The sequence below is a fragment of the Myotis nattereri genome, assembly GCF_964212035.1.
Source record: "Myotis nattereri genome assembly, chromosome: 21".
Lineage (NCBI taxonomy): Eukaryota > Metazoa > Chordata > Mammalia > Chiroptera > Vespertilionidae > Myotis > Myotis nattereri.
In genome coordinates, this window is record NC_138097.1 from 9418411 (window position 1) to 9435148 (window position 16738).

Genomic DNA, 16738 nt, shown 5'->3' on the forward strand with positions numbered 1-16738 from the left:
TATGAGGAAATGGATTCGTTTTCAGCCACCAGCGTGTGGGCATTTGTCATGGCAGCCCTAGGAGATGAACCCCCTGCCTTTGGGAGCCACTTCTGGGATGTGACCCTTCTCCATGTTCTCGGTTCAGTCACTTGTGAATTCCAGGAGGCAGGGTCACTGGCAGCCGTTTTGAAACTGTCTAGTTACCATACTCTAAGGCCACAATTTCATTGTGTTTTTTTTCTTTTTAACAACTTCACTTGACATACAGTTCACACGTTGAGAATTTACAACTCAGTATTTTTCAGTATGTTCATAGGGGTGTGCATTTATCACCACAATGTAGGGCATTTTTGTCCCCCCGCCCCCACTCCCAAATAAAACCCTGTGTCCAGTAGCTGTCATTCCCTATTTTGTAGCCCTAGGCAATCAGGTACCGTCTGTCTGGAGGAAAGCAGAAAATCATATCACAGTGGTTTGTGGTCCTCCAAAGCTTAACCCTACATGACAAAATTAAAAAAAAATTTTCAATTACTGTTGACATTCAGTATTATATTACTTATAGGTGTACATCATAGTGATTAAATATTTCTGTATCTTATGATGTGATCCCCTAAGAAGTCTAGTACCCACCTGACACCACCCATAGTTATTCCAATATTATTATTGTTGGAGGGTATTTTTAAATAATAATATTGGAATCCTCGGTGGAGGGTATTTTTTCCATTGATTTATAGACAGAGTGAGAGGGAGGAATGAGGGGGGAGAAAAACCCTGATGTGAGAGAGACACAGCGATTGGTTGCTCCCCCACGTGCCCTTACTAGGCTGGGGAACCTGCAACCAAAGTCTGTGCCCTTGACTGGGAGTCAAGCCCACAGCCCTTCAGTGCATGGGCTGACGCTCTAACCACTGAGCCATTGGCCAGGGCTATTACAATATTACTGACTTTATTCCCTGCCAGTTTGTACTCAAATCCCCCCCACCCCTTTCAGTTAGTCCCCCACCCTCATCCCATCTGGCAGCCATCAGTTAGTTCTCTGCATCTATAAGTTTATTTTTTAGATTCCACATGTAAGTGCAATCCTGTGATATTCCTCTTCCTCTTTGTGTGATTTATTTCACCGAGTGTAATACCCTCTAGGTCCACCCATGTTGTTGCAAATGGCAGCTTTGTTCCTTCCTGTGGCCGAGTAGTATTCTCTCATGCGCACATACACACACCACATCATTCTTTTCCATCCATCAGTGCACACTTAGGTTGCGTCCTTGTTTTGGCTGTTGTAAATGCGCTGCAGTGAACATAGGAGTACATGTGTCTTTTCAAATTAGTGTTTTGAATTTCTTGGAATAAATAACCCAGAAGTAGAAATGCTGGGTCATACAGTTATTCTGTTTTTAATTTTCTGAAGGCGCCTCCATGTTGTTTTCCTTGGTGATTGCACCAATTAACAATTCCATCCCTGGTGCACAAGGGTCCCCCTTTCTCCACATCCTCGCCAATGGCTTAAATCCCACATATTTTTGTTCCTTTGACAATTTCCCTGAACTTGTAAGTAATCATATTGAAGGTCTAATCTATAATACACAACACTCTTTTAGGATAAGCTGAACATTTACCTTATCCTACTTTGGATACCCGCTCCTCCTACTCCCGATTACGCTTCACTGTTATTTTCCCCACACAATATCCTTCTAGCTTTGCCCATGTGTTTACACCCATCTCTTTATTTACCACTGGTTTCTGTAACCAGCTCTTCTTTCTGGACTCACTTTATACATCTTTCGGCATTTCTCCCCACAGGGCCTGTGTGTAATGAGCTGTGTGTGCATGGCTGGAATTGCGTTTATCTTACCTTCTCTGAGTGCTAGCTCAGTTAGGTATATAAATCTAGGCTGACCATCTCCTTCAGGATTTTGAAAACGTTACTACTTTGTCTTCTGCAGATGAGATGTCTGCTGGCAGTCTAACACTAGTTCCTTGACAGCGGAATGAACAAGGTCTTTTCTCACAGCTTTCAGGTTATGCTCTGAATCAGTGTGTCGTGTGGGTTTATTGATCCCTTTAAATCTGAGGAGCTACTTCTGGGAAATCTGAGGGCCTGTTAGGTTTCCTTTGGGTGGTGCATGTCCATATATATTCTCCCCTTTTGGAAAGGTGTCATTCTATTTTAACTTTCCTCGTATTTCCATTTTTAATCTCTCCCTGCTGCATGCTGACTACCTTAAGCCTTCCCATTCACTGGTTCAGTAAAATCTCATCTGTTAAGCCTGTAAAGGTGTGTTTGTTTCGATGATGATGTTCTTCAAATCTAGAATGTCTATCTGGTCCTTTTTGAAATCTCCCTGTTATTCTGTAAACTCCGTTGGCTTACCTTGAGGTTTCTATTGCTTCTTTTCCTCTCTTCACGTATGTGGTGCAGATTCCAGACAGCGCCTGACTGCTCTCACCTCGCCATGGCCGGTTCCTTGTGGGAGTCATTCCCTAGCACCTGGAGGAGGAGGGGAGGGCCTTCCCACCTCAGCCTACAATTACCAACAGGAAGAAGGGGTCTTTCTTTCCATAGACAGAGAGACCCCTGCGGGGTGGGCCCTGTCATCTCTTCTGGGTTGCTTGATATCCATGTAGTTTCTGAGAATTTTTCAACATATTCATGACCTTTGTGAACCTGAAGTAGTCACTAAACTATTAATCTTGTCAATAAAGGAGTCTTCTTCATTCAGAGGGCAAAAAAGATGAAATATTGTCAGTCTTATAAAACACCAAAGAAAAGGTGACACATGAATTCTTACAAATAGTTTAATTTCATTTTTATCTTGGAAAAGCAATGTAAGTTTAAAATGAAATAACAAGTACTTTGATATGTCATCATTTTTTATGGTACTACATTTATTGAAAGTGTGAAGATACAGAACCTTTATAAATATCTAGAATTAAAAATTACCTATGAAGATAAAAACAGATTCGTTTTAAAAAGTCAATTTAGTAAATATTCTGTTTGCTATGTTTCTATGACAATATTTGGTATAAACACTACAAAATAAGGCAAACTTCTGGAAAAAGTCATTAATAAAATTTTATGAAAAAGTGTTCAGTCCTAATTTCTTTTAATTTGTAGAATCGCTGGCAAAGTACATCAGGCGAGTAGAGCAGTTTCAGAGGTCCAGTTTCAGACAGAAGGAGCCTTCTCCTGTAGAAACAGCGTTTCCTGATTAGCATAAATTGGATAAAAATTTCACATGTACAAGTATCTCTATAGGGCCCTGGTGGACCATCATCCTGACACCAAAAGGTTGCAGGTCTGATTCCGTGTTGGGGTGCGTATGGTGAAGGCAACCAACAGATGTTTCTCTTCCTCTCTAAAATCAGTAAGCATGTGAAAATAAGTATACACTAAATATTACATATTTAATGAATATGAATCATGTAAATTTGGTCATACCATTTAAAGTTGGCTTTGAAGTATTTTTAAACGCTTAGAAAGTAATGAAGTTGTAATAAACACTTTAATAATTGATACTAGTAATCCACCTCAAAATTTGTGGTTGAAGTAACCATCAGTAGCTTCTATGATGTGGAACAAGGTTAGAATGCCATAAGGTGTTCTCAGAGCTGAACCCTGTGAGAAACTGTTTGCCACATGCAGGATTTCACGGTAAGTTTGAGAGGTTTTCAGTTCCTCTACAAGTTTCACCTTGACCTTCGTCTACTTCACCCTTCTCCTTCACGACCAACCACCTTGACCCACCTCAACCTTGAACATCATGTGCATAACCTTTACCTGTCCACACCCTTCATCTTTGCCCCCTTCACCAACTTCACTCTTGCTTTGAATTTCACCTTCAATTTCAACACCTTCACCCTCACAACGTCTATATTCACCTTGACCCGTCACCTCAACTTTCACTGCCTTCACTACCTTCATCTCAATTTGAAATTAACTACTTTTCCTTCACTAATGCAACATTCACTACCTTCACCTTAAAGAACTTTACCACTTTCACCACCTACACACTCCCTTTGACTTCATCATCTTCAACACATCTTTACCCATGTAACCTTTACCCACCTCAACAGAAACCACCTTCCCTCACCATCTTCATCCTCACCCTCACCTTGAACTTCACCATTCCCTTGACCTGCACCACTGTTACCCGAGTTTCACTACTTTTACCCCCTTCACCTTCACTTTCACCACCTTCATCTAATTCCTTCCCTGATGCCACCTATATCTTCACCTTGATCATTTCACCACCATCACCTTCCACCACAATTTTACTATTTTCACTACCTTCATCCTCACTTTGAATTTCATATTCACCATCTTTTATCGTTTCCACCTGCTACTTGATCAGTGGTTCTCAACCTTCCCAATGCCGCGACCCTTTAATACAGTTCCTCATGTTGTGGTGACCCCCAACCATAAAATTATTTTCGTTGCTACTTCATAACTGTCATTTTGCTACTGTTATGAATCGTCATGTAAATATCTGATATGCAGGATGTATTTTCATTATTACAAATTGAACATAATTAAAGCATAGTGATTAACCACAAAAATAATATGTAATTATATATGTGTTTTCCAATGGTCTTAGGCGACCCCTGTGAAAAGGTTGTTCGACCCCCAAAGGGGTCGCGACCCACAGGTTGAGAAATGCTGTACTTGATCTTCACTGCCTTCCCTTTCACTCACCTCCTTCACTGCTGCAACCTTCCTCTTGACACTACCTTCACACTCTTCCTTATCCATGGCAACCTTTGTTGCACTTGACTTTCACCACCTTTGCCCTCACTTTGAACTTAACTGCTTTCACCTTTACCTTACCACCTTCTCCTTTTTACCACCTACATTTTCACCGTGGCCACTTCACATTGACCTTCAACTACCTCTTTCACTGGCAAAGTTCACCTTCACTACCTGCCCCTTGAGATTCACCACCATTGCCTCCTTTGTCTGACCTGCACCACTTTACCCCACCTTGTCCACTGTTGCCACCTTTAACATCACATTCACTACCTCTACCTTATCCTCAACTTCACTATCTCTTCCTTCACCTTTACCTGTATCACCTTTAAAATCTTTATTGTTCAGATTATACTTGTTCCTCTTCCCCACCCCCCCATAGCTCCCCTCTGCCCTTACCACCCACACTGTCCTCATCCATAGGTGTGTACCATTTTGTCCAGTCTCTTCCCACACCCCTTTCCCCCCTGAGAATTGTCAGTCCACTCCCTTTCTATGCCCCTGATTCTATTATATTCACCAGTTTACTCTGTTCATCAGATTTTTTATTCACTTGATTTTTAGATTCACTTGTCGATAGATGCGTATTTGCTGTTCATAATTTGTATCTTTACCTTTTTCTTCTTCTTCCTCTTCTTAAAGGATTCCTTTCAGCATTTCATATAATACTGGTTTGGTGGTGATGAACTCCTTTAGCTTTTTCTTATCTGTGAAGCTCTTTATCTGACCTTCAATTCTGAATGATAGCTCTGCTGGGTAATCTTGGTTGTAGGTTCTTGCTATTCATCACTTTGAATATTTCTTGCCACTCCCTTCTGGTCTGCATAGTTTCTGTTGAGAAATCAGCTGACAGTCGTATGGGTACTCCCTTGTAGGTAATTTACTGTTTTTTTCTTGCTGCTTTTAAGATTCTCTCTTTGTCTTTTGCTCTTGGCATTTTAATTATGATGTGTCTTGGTGTGGTCCTCTTTGGATTCCTTTTGTTTGGGGTTCTCTGCGCTTCCTGGACTTGTAAGTCTATTTCTTTCACCAGGTAGGGGACGTTTTCTGTCATAATTTCTTCAAATAGGTTTTCAATATCTTGCTCTCTCTCTTCTTCTGGCACCCATATAATTCGGATGTTGATACGCTTGAAGTTGTCCCAGAGGCTCCTTACACTATCTTGATATTTTTGGATTCTTTTTTCATTTTGCTTTTCCGGTTGGGTATTTTTTTGCTTCTTCATATTTCAAATCTTTGACTTGATTCTTGGGATCCTCTTGTCTGCTGTTTGATCTCTGTATATTATTCTTTATTTCAGTCAGTGTATGCTTAATTTCTAGTTGGTTCTTTTTCATATCCTCGAGGGTCTCACTAAATTGATCAGTGGTTTCTAGAAAATTCTTGAAAAACCTTATAACCATGGTTTTGAACTCTATATCCAGTCGTTTGCTTTCCTCCATTTCTGTCATTTGTGACCCGTTTCTTTGTCTCTGCATTTTTTATGCTTCCCTGTGTTGGCAGAGTGGCTTTGTGTGCTAGGTGTCCTATAGGGCCCAGTGGCTCAGCCTCCCCAATTACCTGGGGTGGACACTCTTGGTGCACCCCTTTGTGGGCTTTGTGCACAGTCTTGTTGTAGTTAAGCCTTGATTGTGGTAGGATCACTGGGAGGAACTGACCTCCAGGCCAGTTGGCTGTGAGAATCAGCTGTCTACAGTGGGAGAACTTCTGAACTGGAGACACCCCTATAGGGAAGACTTGCTTCAGTGGGGCTTTGGTGTTCCCTGAGTGTGCCCCTTATGGATCTGAGGAGTTGTAATCTGGATGGTCCCACTCTGACCACTGAGTACACTGGCTCTTGGATCTAAGGAGGTGCTAATTTAGCCTCTGCCTGAGGCTACCCAGCAGGAGCTACTGAGAGATCTGCAGGTTCCTCTTCCTTATTTGGGTTTTGGAGGTGCCCAGATGAGGCCCAGCTATGAAGCAATGCAAGCTGCTGTGGGGCCTTGGGCCTTCTTTTGGAAGTTCTGGGTCTTTCTGAACCAGCTGCAGTTTGTTAGGTAATTTTAGATCTCAAAGGGCCAGGCCTTTCATATGCAAAAGCCTCTGCCGCAGCCTGGGTGGGGCCGGGTCTCAGGGAATCAACAGGTTGGAGCAAACAGCTATGGCTGCTCCTCAGTCCTACCCTAAGAGACCCCGGGTTCTCAGTGTCCTGGTAATCGCTGCCAACACCTCTGAGAGAAAGCCGCCCTTGAGTTCCGCCCAATGCTAGACAGTCCAGTTTCTCCCCGCATGAGTCTGGGTCCCCAGAGACTCGCCCGGAACTGGAGTCAGGGCCGTCGGGAGCTTGTGCCTCCCTCCCAATTGCAAAAGACACTGGCATCCTCCGTTGCCAGCCCCATTCCGCACGCTCGAGCCTCCATACCTCTGCACTTTACTTCCGCAGCTCCTCTGAGTCTCAGTGTGCTTTTCTCTTTCCTTCTAGTTGTAGAATTTCCACTCAGCCAGCCTTCCTGTGGTTCTGGATGATGTTTGTTTTGTCTTTTAGTTGTAGTTTTGAAGTGGTTGTGTGAGGCAGCAATTTCCCGTGTTTACCTATGCCGCCATCTTGGTTTTCTCTCTTACTCCCTCACTTTCATCCTCAATTGAACTTTTCCATTTTCACCTTGGCCACCACATTTGACCCCATCATCTCCTTACCTTTGCTGCTTTCAGCTTGACCTTCACAATGACTTTCAGCACCTTGAGATTCACCATTTTCACCTCCATCTTGACCTGAACCAACTTTATCACCTTCACCCTCACTATGGACTTTACCACCTACACCCCTTTTCACCACGAGGGTGAGGATCGAGGTGGCAAAGGTGTAGGAGGTGGGTGAACGTGATAGTGGTCAAGGCAGGAACCCTCTGCCCAGCAAACTGAAAACCCACAGTGAGTCTGAGGTCAGTGTTGGCTACAAAATGTGGCTCTCACTGCCTCCTCTTCTTAGTCTGTGTGACACTGATAAACCAAGGAAGCCCGGCCAGCGAGGCCCAGGGGTTGAGCGTCGACCTATGAACCAGGAGGTCATGGTTCAATTCCCAGTCAGGGCATATATCTGGGTTGTGGGCTCAATCTCCAGTGTAGGGCATGCAGGAGGCAGCTGATCAGTCTCTTATCATTGATATTTCTCTCTCTCGCTCCATCTCCATTCCTCTCTGAAATCAATAAAATATATTTTAAAAAAACAAGGAAGAGGGTTCACATACTATTTTGGTTCCAGAGGTGGTCGGACGCCCCGCAGCTTCATTTCGTCGAGTCCTTTCCAGTATTTAAAATTGTTGTCCAGGTGCTGCAGTAACTCCTGTAGGTCTACAAAGTCTGAACAAACAGGGGAATGTGAGCTCTCCTCACTGCCTCAGCTTAGAGCAGGGTCCTCCGACTACGGTCGCGGACCACATGCAAATACAGACATTGTGTTTGTTCCCGTTTTGGTTTTTACTTCAAAATAAGATGTGTGCAGTGTGCATAGGAATGTGTTCATAGTTTTTTTTTAAACGATAGTCCGGCCCTCAGCGGTCTGCGGGACAGTGAACTGGCCCCCTGGCTTAGAGGCTCGGGCTTCCTAAGGAGAGAGCATGCGGGAGGAGGGGGAGGATGGGCATCTGCAGGATGCTAAGGGCCCACGTGTACTAAAGGCAAGCCCTGCACTCATGCCAGCATCTCCTCTAGGACTTGCTCAGCTCACAACTCCGATCAGTAAAACAGGGAGCACTTCTGCTTAATTTACCATAATCAGCACCTTTGGGGCTGGGCTGTCAGGAACAAAGCATCGAGAGCCCCCACCTTACGGCGATGCCAGGAGACAGCAGGCTGCGAGTCCCTCTCCTGTTGGTGCTCCCACCCCTTGCACTGCAGACCACATCTGCCTGCCCTGCAGCCCTTCCCCCAAGTGCAGTCCCATGGCGGGCAGAGCAGGTTCCCAGAGGGGCCCCTTTGTGGCTGGAGCAAGTGGCTCCAGGGACACCGTGGGGTGTGGAGTCAGTGTTCGTGGTTGTGAATCCTAGTTTCTCTGCTACTCTCTCTGTGTGGCCCCAGTTCGTCTCTCAGCTCTGAAACTGGCATGACAACCGCCCCTTGGAGGGGCAGTTAATGAGGATGTGCACGTCTCAGTCTTTCTGGAAAATGTAAGCCCCAAGCATGACCTGGAGTCACATACAGAATACAGCACTCGCTACTTGCTGCGCTGTCCTGACATCTAGGAAAAGTCCTCTAAGCGTCCTTACCGTCCCAAGCATGGTACATGTCTGTGACGAAGTAGTCGATGAAGGAGATCTGGGACTTGGGGATGCTGCAGGTGTTTCGGTCAAAAGCTGGCATCGCCACAGTTAAGTCCAGCTTCTTTTCTTCTTCGGTCTGCAGAGCAGAAAATGCCAGAATTATGAGTCTCAGTGCCTGCTCCACTCCTAGAGCCCAGAGAGCTAGTGGTGAGAAGCCGACCGGGAGCCCCTGCCACCAGATTCCAAGTTGTTCCCCGAATGGGGCCGGCTCTGCCAGCAGGGCCTCAGGACCCCCCACCCACATTCTCAGCACCGGAAAGCCTCCTGTCGAAGCTCCTCAGTTAAGATTCCGAATGGCACCTGCGCCCACTAGCTGCCACCCTCCCCGCAGCCACCGTTCCAGCGCCTGCCACAGCACACAGGGGTGAGGGAGACACAGCCCCCCCACAGCATGGGGTCTGGTGGCTGTTCTCGTCTCCGGCCGCGTTATCTTATCTGGAAAGATTCTGAACACCCTGAGATACGTGCCGCAAAACAGACAAACACCAGCTCGGAGGTGAGGCGCTTTATGTGCAGTCACGTGTCCTTAGGAGAACATCACGGAGCACCTATGCTACCAGCCTGTGCGGCTTGTTGGACCACAGACAGTGCTCCCTGTGCATCTCTGTAAGGGAAAATGGTGCCCTGTACAGGGCGCTTAGCAGGACTGGGTGCTGCTGTGGGTGAGCAGTCAGAGAGGCTGCACATCACTGCCCAGAACCACAGATTTTACATACAAGCCCTTCCCTGCCTCCTGCCGCCAGTCAGACATAGGACACGGAAGCTGCCAGTGCTGATCGGGATTTACTGGGAGGATCCGGGAGAAACTAGCCACGGGGTGAGGCGAGATCACCGTAGTACACTGACAGGAGCGAGTGAAAGGTGGCCTGAGGATCAGTAGGAACAGAAAATCAAGAGGGAGAGAGAGAAATACAGGCGACTGGCACGGCCACGTGAGTTTGGCTGTTGCATGTTGGAACAGTCGTCAGATTAAGGAATTTTGTGTTGTTCATAAAAAGAGGGTGTTTAGCCCTAACCGGTTTGGCTCAGTGGATAGAGCGTCAGCCTGCAGACTGAAAGGTCCCAGGTTCGATTCCCGTCAAGGGCATGTACCTGGGTTGCGGGCACATCCCCAGTGGGAGATGTGCAGGAGGCAGCTGATTGATGTTTCTCTCTCATGTTTCTAATTCTCTATCCCTCTCCCTTCCTTTCTGTAAAAAAAATCAATAATATATATATATTTTTTAAAAAAGAGGGTGTTTAACATTATTTGAACTTTGGAAATGTTTTTTGTTCCACTGACCCTCTCTGCTCTCCTGCACTGAACTGATGGAAGAAATGGAACTTACATGCTTTATATCGTTACACCCTGAAAATATGTCCCAAGTGCAGGGCCAGGCTGGACCCACCCAACCGCAGAAGGTCTGTGAGAAGTGGCAGGGCCTCAGCACCGGTTAAAGGAGGTCCTGACGACCTGTGTCCTTGTCCAGGGCCTCGGGTCCTCAACAGTCAGCGCTGCACCCTCAAGGCCGCCAGCGCGGGCTGTGGCGCGGGGACGGGCTCCTCGGTGCTGAGACAGGTCAGTGGCTGAGTGACTAGGGTGTAAGCTGTGCTCTCAGAACTGAGAGGCTGTGACCGGTGAGAGCGGATCTACTGCCACCCCCACAGATACGGCTCCCACCACAGGGAAGGGGAAATGGAGGCACTTAAGAGGCAGTGTCTTACCTGAGAAAAGTACTCCTCCGAGATGCGTGCAGCCCACTCGATGCACTGCTCCAGGGGCCGGCAGGGGTTGGACACGTCCGCGCACTTGATCATCATCCGCTTGATCAGAGTCCGGTTCTCTGGAGACCGGAGCATCGTGTCTACATCACAAGGGTTTGGCTCACTCCCCTGGAACATGGACGTTTAGCGATCAGCGTGGGCCCGGGTGCCGCGCCCGCCTCACTGGCCCGGCCCCACTGTGAGCACCAGGCACTGTATGTGGTTCTCTCTGTGGCAGGCGGGGAGCAGGGGCAGGTACAGGCCACAACCAGCTCTGTCCTGGGGGCAGGGCAGGGGCGTCTGAACCCTTGTCCATGGGAAGCGGGGAGTCAAAGGCTGACAGGGAGACCAGGTGAAGGGAGCCGAGTCCTCGACAGGACGTGCGAAGGGTAATAAGCCAGAAAGCCAGGGAGAGACACAGGAGCGCAGAAGTAAACTGGGGTCCTAGCCTCACAGACGGGGTACTGGTGGGGGCTGGGCCGTGGTGGGAAAGGCTGGGAGCTGGTAGCAAGGGCTTCAGTGCACAGGGCGAGGTGGTGAGCAGATGGGGGCCTCGGAGGAAGAGGATCCAGGAAAGAATCGGTGCTTTTTGTAAAATCTACTCCACGAGATCCACCGTGAGGACTGACAGAATAAACTCCAGGAACCAACAACACGGAGGAGCCCTGCACAGGTCGCGTGGCAGCCAGTCCCCCTCACCTCGCTTTCCTCCAGCTCTGCCAAGGGCTTGACGACGCTGTTGACAAACTTATTGATGTGCTCGAAGTGCCTGGTCATCTCTGTGGCCAAGACCATGTCGATGATGGCCTGGCGCAGCGTCCGGTAGTCATTCCTGTTTCAGACGACAAACGAGAGGCCGCTGAGATCACACACCCAGACCGGACAGGAATGTGACCTGGCATGTGTGTCCCTGGAGCTAAAGTCCTGACATCACTGGGAGGCGCACTTCAGAAGAACAGAGGTTACAGGCGAGCGCCCCAACAGAAGTTAAAATCAGAGTCTTAAGGCAAGACCTTCCAGATGCAGTGTCCATGACGTTGTCATCCCTGTCAGGCACCCAGTTCTCAGAATAGAGAAAGGACGCAGCGGGTGAGCAGAGCCCGGTCTCGCTGAACATGGAGCCCGTGGTTATGAAGAATGTGCCCCACAAAGGACCCAACGGCTTTCGTGCCCAGAAACTTAGCCCTGAGGGCTGAGCACGTCCAGGGGTGCTCAACGCCTCTTCCCCAGCGCTGGCTTCTAATTACTTTCAAATTTCTATTTTCTGAGGACGTAAACTGTATAATTAAAAACAAAAGGTGCAGAGAACGGTGCAGTCACTCTGTTCCTTTCCACAGAAACAGTCAGTTATCAGAGGTGACGGACATGTACATGTCCACACACAAGTATCTCTAAATAAAACCTACTTTAAATCCACTCTGAAATGCTAGAACGTGGCAAAAGGGAGTTTAGTACAATCGGGAGTCTCTTTTTTATAAAATCCCAATTAAAACTTTTCTCAAAAATCCAAATGGATACATACTTTAAGTATAGTTGTTTTATGGGAAATCCTATATAATAAAAGCATAATATGCAAATCGACCAAACAGTGGAACAACTGGTCGCTATGATGCACTGACCACCATGGGGGCAGACACTCAATGCAGGAACTGCCCCCTGGTGGTGTGTTCCCACAGGGGGAGCACCGCTCAGCCAGAAGCCAGGCTCATGGCTGGCGAGCTCAGACGCTGTGGTGGGAGCCTCTCCTGCCTCCACTGCAGGTGGGCGGTACGGAGTGAGGGGTCCTGGACTGAGGGGGCCCCAGACTGCGAGAGGGATGTCTGACATCCCCTGAGGAGTCCCGGACTGTGAGAGGGCATAGGCCGGGCTGGGGGTCTCCCCCCCAGTGCACGCATCTCGTGCACCGGGCCTCTAGTAATACAATAATTAACAAATAGACATTGTTGGGGACCGTCATGCTGCTGGCAAAGTCTAAGCTGACCAGAGGACATGGCAAAGCCCTGGACTCTACCCTATGTCGATCCTGGAAGGTTTTAAGGTCAAAGCTCAGGAAAGGTTTAAGGCTTTATTAGAGTTTGCAGCAAAGTGGAATTAGACAAGGCTTGACCGAGGCACGACCTCGGTGGCTAAAGTGCAGTTACTAAAACATAACCTGATTGTCATAGTAACTGTCAAACAATAGATGGATCTAGTCAAAGCTTGCTCAGTCTTGCCCAGCCTGTAACAATCTGCTACTTCCCTATAATGGGCCAAGTCCTAGCAGTGATCTATGAAGCATGACCAGCCACAGCTTAGATATAAAGCAGTGTGTGTAAAGAATAAAGCTGCTGGTACTGGTGCTGCTGCTGGTGCCTTGTGCCAGTCCTCCCAACCCCGGACTCTTATATTTCATCCCACTCCGCCTCTACCCGTCGGACCCTCTCCAAGGTGCGGGTCACCGCAAGACATACAAAAATAAACTTTTGCCCACCCCTGTATTCCTCGTGACAGAATACATTTTCCTTCTTCCCTCTGATGTTCAGTCCCTATCACTAGACACCAAGGGGCCAGTGGTGAACAAAAGGCCCCATGATCTTCAGAGCTTAGGAATCTGCTCAGCCCTGCTGGGAGCTCAGCTGGTTAGAGCGTCATCCCATACACCAAGGCTCAGGTTTGATCCCCAGTCAGGAGGGCACATACAAAAAAAAAAATCAGTGAGTGCATCAATAAGTGGAAAAACAAATCGATGTCTCTCTAAAATCCTATCCTATATAATAAAAGGGTAATATGCAAATCAACCGAATGGTGGAACGACTGGTCGCTATGATGCGTACTGACCACCAGGGGGCAGATGCTCGACGCAGGAGCTGCCCCTTGGTGGTCAGTGCGCTCCCACAGGGAGCACTGCTCAGCCAGAAGCTGGGCGAGTGCAGCAGCGGTGGCAGGAGCCTCTCCCACCTCCAAGGCATTGCTAAGGAGCAGCGAGCAGATGGGCAGTAAGGAGCGAGGGTTCCCAGACTGCGAGAGGGTGCAGGCCGGGCTGAGGGACCCCTCGAGTGCACGAATTTTTGTGCACTGGGCCTCTAGTCAATCAAATTTCTAAAAAGAATTGAATCAGCCCTAACCAGTTTGGCTCAGTGGATAGAACGTTAGCCTGCGGACTCAAGGGTCCCAGGTTCGATTCTGGTCAAGGGCATGTACCTTGGTTGCGGGCACATCCCCAGTAGGGAGTGTGCAGGAGGCAGCTGATCCATGTTTCTCTCTCTTCGATGTTTCTTACTCTCTATCCCTCTCCCTTCCTTTCTGTAAAAAAAAATCAATAAATATATTTTTTTAAAAAACTGAATCAGACATTAGACAAATAATCAAAAATGTGGTAAGTGCTACAAAGGAGACTTGGAACTGAGTAATGAGTGTGAGGGGCCAGGGGAGTAACGTGGGGACCGAGGAGACGCTTGCTGGGCAGAGGGCGTGTCCCGGGCAGGTGCAGGCGCTCTGAATGCCTAAGGCTCCAGGGGTCAGCGTTGCTCTTCCTTGTCTTCAGGTGTCAGGATGCAGAGGAGCTGTGCTGAGCGGAAGGGGCCAGTCACAAAGCCCACGCAGTGAGAGGCCCCCTTCGCTAGAATGTCCACAACCGGCCAGTCTGTGGAGACGGAACTGGCCAGTGGTGGCCTCGGGCTGGAGGCTGGGTGAGTGAGGAGTGACTGCTGATGAGTTTGATGTTTTCATTGGTGTATTTTAATCCTCACTCGATATTTTTCCATTGTTAGGGTGAATGGAGAGAGAGGGAAAGACAGAGAGAAACATCGATGTGAATCACATCAATTGGTTGCCTCCAGCATGAGCCCTGATCAGGGTTGGCCCGAGGAGGAGCCTACAACCAAGGTACGTGCCCTTGACCAGAACTGAACCCGGGACCCTTCAGTCCACAGGCCGATGCTCTGTGCACTAAGCCAAACTGGCTAAGCTGAGTTTGATATTTTGAGAGGAGGATGAAAATGTCCTAAAAGTGACGGTGGTCAGGGCTGCATTACTCTGAATAAAGACCATCATGCTCCAAATGGGTGAGCACTGTATAGGGCAGTGACGGCGAACCTTTTGAGCTCGGCGTGTCAGCGTTTTGAAAAACCCTAACTTAACTCTGGTGCCGTGTCACATATAGAAATTTTTTGATATTTGCAACCATAGTAACACAAAGATTTATATTTTTGATATTTATTTTATATATTTAAATGCCATTTAACAAAGAAAAATCAACCCAAAAAATGAGTTCGTGTGTCACCTCTGACATGTGTGTCATAGGTTCGCCATCACTAGTGTAGTGTGTGAACTTATCACAATAAAGCTGTGGGGAGAGAGACAGAGGGACCGACACCCTTGTTATCCTCACCTCTCCACGTTCTTGAAGATGTTGCTCTTGTCCTCCTTGGCGGTCAGCTGGAAGGCCAGGGCCGCGTGGTGGCTCTCCAAAACGGCACAGTCGTTGTACAGCACGGCCAGCGGGCTGCCCGCGTTGCACAGGAAGAGGTTGGTCCTCCCCGGGTGGTCCAGGTCGTGGACGGCGGCTGCGATGAGGGCGGCGGCCTGGTCCACGGAGTCTAACGCTTGCTGAAAAGGAGAGACCTTTTAGAAACCGCACGGCACCAAGAGCAAGGACTCTGTATAGCTCTCTTCCTGCCCTGTCACTTTACGGTAAGAGTAGCTCAGATTTCTGAGAAAAGCGTCTTGTTGAGCAAACCCAGCTTCCCTGTCGCGACTGTGAAAGTTGTATCCGTGCATGTTTTTTAGGGAACGTTACCGACTTTCACTCACACAAGTTAAGGACTTGCCCCAACACAGGTGTCCTCAGCGGAGAGGCGTGAATGGCTGAATAGCACGAGGTGGATTACCTTAGTTGAGGCTGTTAGAAGTGTTTTCAGTTCGCTTTCTGAACGCGCACGTGTTATCTATAGAGCAGTCCAGAAGCAGGAAGTTACAGCGGAATGTGGTGTCTTACATGCTGCTCCGTATTCTGTCCTTTGTGACAGTGCTCTCTCGGGACTCCTATTCCACCCGGGCCTTGGGAATGATCTTTCTTTAAAAACAAAAACCTGGCTCTGAGGTTCGCTCTGCAGGGTGAGGAACTAACATCTGCTCAACACTCCCAGGTGCCAGACGTGACCTCGTCCTCTCCCTTACTGTGGGGGGGCACGCGGGGGCCCTAAGCGGCAACAGCCAACACTGAGTTGGCAGTACTGGCTTCTAGGTTCCGAGTGAAACCCCAGTGCACAGCCCCTCCTGTTCGTGCTGCCTTTCTCCCTGGGGACTAGCCCGTCTTACTTCCATGGCACAGCTGGGTGACGTCCGGAACGGACGCCGTGACTCCGTGCCACAGCGCGGGCCCGTGGCCGCACACGGGAGTCACTCCTGAGCAGCCACACTGCGGGGAACTGGGGGAGGCAGACACAGCACCCGGCGCACCTTGATCCTCTCCTGGCAGAGGAAGTAGGCGGTGGCGTGCAGCACGTCCGCGGCGTGGGTGGAGTTGTGGTAGGGGTTGGAGGAGTGGTAGTGGGCTTCCATAGTCTGCAGCCACAGCCGCAGCGTTGTCTCCGAGCACTTCAAGAATTCACAGACCCCAAAGCGAGCGAAGATTTTGAGACCAAGAAAAGTCAAAGGCCTGGAGGAGAAACAGGCACAGCATGGAAGCCGCGTCAGATGCCAGAGCGGGCGAGGCAGCGGGGCCCTGCCTCCTGGGAGCCAGCGGGGCTCGGTGCCTCAAAATCAGCAAGTTTGTAGCCAAGCTAAACTGGTGCGGCCTCGAACCCCACGTTCCCCTTTGTGCCTGTGCCACCCGCTGGGTGTCCTGCCTGGACACACTAACAGTTTCCCACGACCGCACAAGAGCCAGACAGCCATACGCCCTCTGCTGGCCTTGTGTTTGAGGAGGTGCCCCTTGGAGCAGTGGTTCTCAACCTTCCCAATGCCGCGACCCTTTCATACAGTTCCT

At 48.6% G+C, this 16738-nt stretch overlaps 1 protein-coding gene across 1 annotated transcript in view; it reads right to left on the reverse strand.

Annotated features, from left to right (window-relative positions):
• Window positions 1-2761: 2761 nt before the first annotated feature.
• PDE8A (phosphodiesterase 8A) overlaps window positions 2762-16738 on the reverse strand; it is a 105867-nt gene continuing 91890 nt past the window's right edge. The window contains exons 17-23 of the mRNA XM_081114726.1: window positions 16210-16408; window positions 15140-15357; window positions 11470-11602; window positions 10732-10899; window positions 8974-9103; window positions 7957-8068; window positions 2762-3169 (exon numbers count right to left, since the gene is read on the reverse strand). Coding sequence (XP_080970852.1) covers window position 3169; window positions 7957-8068; window positions 8974-9103; window positions 10732-10899; window positions 11470-11602; window positions 15140-15357; window positions 16210-16408 — 961 coding nt within the window. The 3' untranslated portion in view covers window positions 2762-3168. The remainder of the gene's footprint in view (window positions 3170-7956; window positions 8069-8973; window positions 9104-10731; window positions 10900-11469; window positions 11603-15139; window positions 15358-16209; window positions 16409-16738) is intronic.